This window comes from Phlebotomus papatasi, chromosome 1 (assembly GCF_024763615.1).
Source record: "Phlebotomus papatasi isolate M1 chromosome 1, Ppap_2.1, whole genome shotgun sequence".
NCBI classification, from domain to species: domain Eukaryota; kingdom Metazoa; phylum Arthropoda; class Insecta; order Diptera; family Psychodidae; genus Phlebotomus; species Phlebotomus papatasi.
Window position 1 is genome coordinate 43982571 of NC_077222.1, and position 8592 is coordinate 43991162.

An 8592-nucleotide genomic window follows, 5' to 3' on the forward strand; every position below is an offset into this window, starting at 1 on the left:
TCACCAAAAATAGTTTAGATATAATACAATGGATTATCGTATAAGAAATTAGTAGATGTAGTTCGGTCAGTTTTGATTTATGAGAATTAAAACACGGGTTTTGACCTGGTTAGGATTTATTCCTTTTTTCTCTTTACGACGTTTCGGGGATTGTTGTCCCCTTCTTCAGGTCTACAAATTAAACAAAATTAATTTTTAGAAATTTTCAATAACCTAAAATAACATGGATCGTTCTTTTGACTTTCACTTACATTGAGATTAATTGGACAAATCGGGTCAGGGTTTTTCACAATCACTATCTTTTTACACAGAGTTGGACAAATTTGCACCATGACGGTCAAATGCCGACTGATGGGCTATTCCGTTACGTGGGATCGTTGACCCCCAAGTCTGGTGATTTCATTCCTCTCTCCTGTGATCCGATTGATGACGTTCTCCTTGCTCATGCATTTGACTAGTTCCTCCTTCACAACTGTGGAAAGAATCTTCTGCTTCCCTGGTAGGCACATGTTGTCGTTGTTTCACTCTTTGCAATAAGTGTGAATATATTGAACTAATGGCAGTTGTATCTGTTCTTTTGTTGATGTTGTCTCGTTTCGTCATGTGGATGTACAGCATCTCCAGGAACTCCAGTTGTTTATTATGATCACATTTGTCGATGATTTCGGTTTGGTCAAACCTGAATTGATGTTTGTTTTCTCTTGCGTGGGTGACCAAAGCAGTGACGTCTTGTTTTTCTTCTATGTTGTTTTGTTGTTGTTTTATGCTACGTTCATGTTGTGATATTCTGTCTTTTAGTCTTTGTATTGTTTTACCCACATACGTTTTACCACATTCGCATGGGATCTGATACTCATCTAATACTAAGATCGGAAATGAATGAATTAAAAATATCATTTAAATGTCGCAATACGAATCACAAACTACACACTAATCTCAAAGATAAAATCAACCCTTTAGCAGATAGTGGAGTGGTCTATCAGATCCCATGCGAATGTGGTAAAACGTATGTGGGTAAAACAATACAAAGACTAAAAGACAGAATATCACAACATGAACGTAGCATAAAACAACAACAAAACAACACAGAAGAAAAACAAGACGTCACTGCTTTGGTCACCCACGCAAGAGAAAACAAACATCAATTCAGGTTTGACCAAACCGAAATCATCGACAAATGTGATCATAATAAACAACTGGAGTTCCTGGAGATGCTGTACATCCACATGACGAAACGAGACAACATCAACAAAAGAACAGATACAACTGCCATTAGTTCAATATATTCACACTTATTGCAAAGAGTGAAACAAAGACAACATGTGCCTACCAGGGAAGCAGAAGATTCTTTCCACAGTTGTGAAGGAGGAACTAGTCAAATGCATGAGCAAGGAGAACGTCATCAATCGGATCACAGGAGAGAGGAATGAAATCACCAGACTTGGGGGTCAACGATCCCACGTAACGGAATAGCCCATCAGTCGGCATTTGACCGTCATGGTGCAAATTTGTCCAACTCTGTGTAAAAAGATAGTGATTGTGAAAAACCCTGACCCGATTTGTCCAATTAATCTCAATGTAAGTGAAAGTCAAAAGAACGATCCATGTTATTTTAGGTTATTGAAAATTTCTAAAAATTAATTTTGTTTAATTTGTAGACCTGAAGAAGGGGACAACAATCCCCGAAACGTCGTAAAGAGAAAAAAGGAATAAATCCTAACCAGGTCAAAACCCGTGTTTTAATTCTCATCAATCAAAACTGACCGAACTACATCTAGTAATACAACACACGGAAAAATGACTAGCTATCTACAAATTATTCAGAGCAATTTTGGATCAGAAACAGCATCAATGATGAAAACATATATGCGAGGACAACGTAAGTTCGCACGGTTACTGGCAAGGAAGAAATTCCTGCTGAATTGTCGAAAAATGGGGTTGACCCCCTCGCATATCTTTAACAATGTCAAATGCCTATATCAAACACTCACCAAGGATTCACCGTACAACAGACAAATAGATACAATGGTGAGATCGTTCCAACTTAGAATACTTTACATGGAGATCAAGGTGACTTACTGGGAGATTGGACAAACTAAACTGAGTTTAATGAACTTACAACAGAGACTGAGAGCGACAGAGATAGCATCAGTGAATGGTTTCTTGCTCGTGCAAGATCAGGTCTTCTGGCGGGAATTTCGGAGGTCAACTAGCAATCAACAGGAAAAGTTCAATGCCCTCTTTTTGAGGCAATTGGGGCACGTCACCAACATGCCATCAGCTGATTGGGTTGTAAACAAGACTGATGTTCCTATACCTCACGAAGTAAAACTTCTCATGGGCTTAAGCCCAAAGTTTGCATTACCACAACAAAATCTTCCACCACGTACAATATTACATCTCTTAACTGAGATTGAAGGTGTGATTGATACAATAAATAATGACAATAATGAAACGAAAAAGAACACATTAAGGTATAAAATATCCCAACTTATCAATAGCCACCTCACACATCACAAATTACGCTCACAAGACAAATATTTCATGCATTTAGAGAGAACAACAAGGAATTTCATCAAAGAACACGAGGATATCATCATTACTACATCTGATAAGGGAAACAAAACGGTTTTTATGTGGAAGCAGGACTATGAGAACAAAATGCTAAACATAGTATCAGACGAGTCAACATACAAGAAAATACCAATGTCCAAGACAATCACTACAGAAAACAAGAACAATGCGTTGGTGAAAAAACTGTACGATAGAGGACACATTGATCCTATCACTAGACGACAACTTACCACGCACAATTCAAGGACCCCTAGGATTTATGGACTCCCCAAAATCCACAAACCAGATACTCCCTTAAGACCTATTGCATCATGCATAAAATCACCCACATACAGTCTCTCTAAATTCCTGATACACATTCTCAGGCAAGCAACCAATTTAGGAGGATACAGCGTGAAGGACTCGTACGAGTTTGTGGATAGAGTCTGTAACACAGAAGTACCCGAAGGATACATAATGATCAGTTTGGATGTGGTATCCCTATTTCCAAACATCCCACGTCAGCTGGCAATGGAAATAGTAGATGAACTCTGGAATTCTAACAAAATCAACACAGATATCAGTAAGGATCTCTTCGAACAAATGCTACGCCTATGCCTCGAAACAAGCTACTTTACATACAATGATCAACATTATGTCCAAATTGATGGAATGCCCATGGGTGGCCCGCTTTCCCCAGTGATTGCAGATATTGTTATGGATCATGTATTGATCAACATAACCCAAAGAATCCCATTCCAAATTGTCTGCCTGACTAAATATGTGGATGATTTGTTCTGCCTGATCCCACATGACAAATCCGATGAAGTCCTATCGTACTTTAATAACTACCATGAAAAACTCCAATTCACAATTGAAAAAGAAGTTGATGGAGCCATACCATATCTGGATACATACGTAGTGAGACAAGAATCATGCATGCGTACAATGTGGTACAAAAAGCCGATAGCATCGGACAGGATGCTAAATTATCACTCAAACCATCCTTTACAACAAAAAGTCAGCACTGCGATTGGTCTCATTAACCGGGTTCTCAAGTTAACAACAGCCAATACAGACAATACGAAGAACATAATTATTACGAAATTAAAAATGAATGGTTTCCCGACTAGATTAATCAATGCTCTCTGGAACACCCACAACAACAACACAAATCACAACACAACACGAGAGGACACAAATCCAAATGACGTCACATATAGATCCATAATGTACATACCAACACTCAGTGACAAGATCCGAAAAATACTAAGATCGGAAATGAATGAATTAAAAATATCATTTAAATGTCGCAATACGAATCACAAACTACACACTAATCTCAAAGATAAAATCAACCCTTTAGCAGATAGTGGAGTGGTCTATCAGATCCCATGCGAATGTGGTAAAACGTATGTGGGTAAAACAATACAAAGACTAAAAGACAGAATATCACAACATGAACGTAGCATAAAACAACAACAAAACAACACAGAAGAAAAACAAGACGTCACTGCTTTGGTCACCCACGCAAGAGAAAACAAACATCAATTCAGGTTTGACCAAACCGAAATCATCGACAAATGTGATCATAATAAACAACTGGAGTTCCTGGAGATGCTGTACATCCACATGACGAAACGAGACAACATCAACAAAAGAACAGATACAACTGCCATTAGTTCAATATATTCACACTTATTGCAAAGAGTGAAACAACGACAACATGTGCCTACCAGGGAAGCAGAAGATTCTTTCCACAGTTGTGAAGGAGGAACTAGTCAAATGCATGAGCAAGGAGAACGTCATCAATCGGATCACAGGAGAGAGGAATGAAATCACCAGACTTGGGGGTCAACGATCCCACGTAACGGAATAGCCCATCAGTCGGCATTTGACCGTCATGGTGCAAATTTGTCCAACTCTGTGTAAAAAGATAGTGATTGTGAAAAACCCTGACCCGATTTGTCCAATTAATCTCAATGTAAGTGAAAGTCAAAAGAACGATCCATGTTATTTTAGGTTATTGAAAATTTCTAAAAATTAATTTTGTTTAATTTGTAGACCTGAAGAAGGGGACAACAATCCCCGAAACGTCGTAAAGAGAAAAAAGGAATAAATCCTAACCAGGTCAAAACCCGTGTTTTAATTCTCATCAATCAAAACTGACCGAACTACATCTAGTAATACAACACACGGAAAAATGACTAGCTATCTACAAATTATTCAGAGCAATTTTGGATCAGAAACAGCATCAATGATGAAAACATATATGCGAGGACAACGTAAGTTCGCACGGTTACTGGCAAGGAAGAAATTCCTGCTGAATTGTCGAAAAATGGGGTTGACCCCCTCGCATATCTTTAACAATGTCAAATGCCTATATCAAACACTCACCAAGGATTCACCGTACAACAGACAAATAGATACAATGGTGAGATCGTTCCAACTTAGAATACTTTACATGGAGATCAAGGTGACTTACTGGGAGATTGGACAAACTAAACTGAGTTTAATGAACTTACAACAGAGACTGAGAGCGACAGAGATAGCATCAGTGAATGGTTTCTTGCTCGTGCAAGATCAGGTCTTCTGGCGGGAATTTCGGAGGTCAACTAGCAATCAACAGGAAAAGTTCAATGCCCTCTTTTTGAGGCAATTGGGGCACGTCACCAACATGCCATCAGCTGATTGGGTTGTAAACAAGACTGATGTTCCTATACCTCACGAAGTAAAACTTCTCATGGGCTTAAGCCCAAAGTTTGCATTACCACAACAAAATCTTTCACCACGTACAATATTACATCTCTTAACTGAGATTGAAGGTGTGATTGATACAATAAATAATGACAATAATGAAACGAAAAAGAACACATTAAGGTATAAAATATCCCAACTTATCAATAGCCACCTCACACATCACAAATTACGCTCACAAGACAAATATTTCATGCATTTAGAGAGAACAACAAGGAATTTCATCAAAGAACACGAGGATATCATCATTACTACATCTGATAAGGGAAACAAAACGGTTTTTATGTGGAAGCAGGACTATGAGAACAAAATGCTAAACATAGTATCAGACGAGTCAACATACAAGAAAATACCAATGTCCAAGACAATCACTACAGAAAACAAGAACAATGCGTTGGTGAAAAAACTGTACGATAGAGGACACATTGATCCTATCACTAGACGACAACTTACCACGCACAATTCAAGGACCCCTAGGATTTATGGACTCCCCAAAATCCACAAACCAGATACTCCCTTAAGACCTATTGCATCATGCATAAAATCACCCACATACAGTCTCTCTAAATTCCTGATACACATTCTCAGGCAAGCAACCAATTTAGGAGGATACAGCGTGAAGGACTCGTACGAGTTTGTGGATAGAGTCTGTAACACAGAAGTACCCGAAGGATACATAATGATCAGTTTGGATGTGGTATCCCTATTTCCAAACATCCCACGTCAGCTGGCAATGGAAATAGTAGATGAACTCTGGAATTCTAACAAAATCAACACAGATATCAGTAAGGATCTCTTCGAACAAATGCTACGCCTATGCCTCGAAACAAGCTACTTTACATACAATGATCAACATTATGTCCAAATTGATGGAATGCCCATGGGTGGCCCGCTTTCCCCAGTGATTGCAGATATTGTTATGGATCATGTATTGATCAACATAACCCAAAGAATCCCATTCCAAATTGTCTGCCTGACTAAATATGTGGATGATTTGTTCTGCCTGATCCCACATGACAAATCCGATGAAGTCCTATCGTACTTTAATAACTACCATGAAAAACTCCAATTCACAATTGAAAAAGAAGTTGATGGAGCCATACCATATCTGGATACATACGTAGTGAGACAAGAATCATGCATGCGTACAATGTGGTACAAAAAGCCGATAGCATCGGACAGGATGCTAAATTATCACTCAAACCATCCTTTACAACAAAAAGTCAGCACTGCGATTGGTCTCATTAACCGGGTTCTCAAGTTAACAACAGCCAATACAGACAATACGAAGAACATAATTATTACGAAATTAAAAATGAATGGTTTCCCGACTAGATTAATCAATGCTCTCTGGAACACCCACAACAACAACACAAATCACAACACAACACGAGAGGACACAAATCCAAATGACGTCACATATAGATCCATAATGTACATACCAACACTCAGTGACAAGATCCGAAAAATACTAAGATCGGAAATGAATGAATTAAAAATATCATTTAAATGTCGCAATACGAATCACAAACTACACACTAATCTCAAAGATAAAATCAACCCTTTAGCAGATAGTGGAGTGGTCTATCAGATCCCATGCGAATGTGGTAAAACGTATGTGGGTAAAACAATACAAAGACTAAAAGACAGAATATCACAACATGAACGTAGCATAAAACAACAACAAAACAACACAGAAGAAAAACAAGACGTCACTGCTTTGGTCACCCACGCAAGAGAAAACAAACATCAATTCAGGTTTGACCAAACCGAAATCATCGACAAATGTGATCATAATAAACAACTGGAGTTCCTGGAGATGCTGTACATCCACATGACGAAACGAGACAACATCAACAAAAGAACAGATACAACTGCCATTAGTTCAATATATTCACACTTATTGCAAAGAGTGAAACAACGACAACATGTGCCTACCAGGGAAGCAGAAGATTCTTTCCACAGTTGTGAAGGAGGAACTAGTCAAATGCATGAGCAAGGAGAACGTCATCAATCGGATCACAGGAGAGAGGAATGAAATCACCAGACTTGGGGGTCAACGATCCCACGTAACGGAATAGCCCATCAGTCGGCATTTGACCGTCATGGTGCAAATTTGTCCAACTCTGTGTAAAAAGATAGTGATTGTGAAAAACCCTGACCCGATTTGTCCAATTAATCTCAATGTAAGTGAAAGTCAAAAGAACGATCCATGTTATTTTAGGTTATTGAAAATTTCTAAAAATTAATTTTGTTTAATTTGTAGACCTGAAGAAGGGGACAACAATCCCCGAAACGTCGTAAAGAGAAAAAAGGAATAAATCCTAACCAGGTCAAAACCCGTGTTTTAATTCTTAAAAAAATATATTGACTTGATAAAAGATTAAAGTTCTAGTGCATTAATTGAATGTGAAGTCGTCTTTAGAATAGATGTTAAGAGCAAAATCTTTTTTGTCAGTAAAAAATTCAAATTGGTTAGTAAAAAATCCAAATTCGGTCAGTAAAAAATTAAAGGGACAGATAATCCTAAACGGCTTATGTAGGTGAGATTCTTAATGTGAGCTAACTCGGAATGCATGCAAATTTGATTTAGAGCTGAAGTTGGGAGACGCCATTCAGTTATCTTGAATCAAATTCGTGAAATTATACAAATTTTGTATTTAAACCAAAATATCAAGGATTTGGATGAACTGGCACAAAAGTGATATATGGGTGAAATGTAGACCAGAATGTACTCTATAATTTTTCCATAGAACATGATCTCATCGATTACTCAGAAGCCAAGATAATCCAGGTCTTTTGTTTCTTAACTTGTTTTTTCATCCATAGTGCCCCAAGTAGTCATTTGTTGAACTTCAACTATATCAAAGAATTGTTGTCTTTTGTGGGACTTTCCATTTAAAACCCTATTTTAAGTGTCTTGGTGGAGTAGAGGCACTCAAATTGGCATCTGAGTGATTTCAAAGCGTTATTATGGGAAAAATCAATTTTTTCACACTTAAACGGCAAAATCGGAGTGATAGCGTAGTCTGAGCGGAAAATGATGTATGGACGAAATGTAGAGGCAAATGTCCTCTACAATTATGTTGAAGTAATCATCAAAATCGGTTCAGCGACAGTCGAGATAATTGAGGTTATGTGATATTGAAATTGGTTTTTCGACTGTGGCGCCCCTGGTGTTGGTCCCGCGAAGTTCAAATATTCTAAAAAGTTGTAGCATTTGGTGAGACCTTTCGTATAAGCTCTCATTCATCAAAATCGGTCACATAGAACCGGAGATAT

At 38.0% G+C, this 8592-nt stretch overlaps 1 protein-coding gene across 1 annotated transcript; it reads left to right on the top strand.

Annotated features, from left to right (window-relative positions):
• The first annotated feature begins 1320 nt into the window (after positions 1-1320).
• Positions 1321-4432, top strand: LOC129797956 (uncharacterized). Its single transcript, XM_055840894.1, has 4 exons — positions 1321-1461; positions 2125-2325; positions 2647-3973; positions 4293-4432. Exons 1-4 carry the CDS (start codon positions 1321-1323, stop codon positions 4430-4432), a joined length of 1809 nt encoding a protein of 602 aa, XP_055696869.1.
• The last annotated feature ends 4160 nt before the right edge of the window (positions 4433-8592 follow it).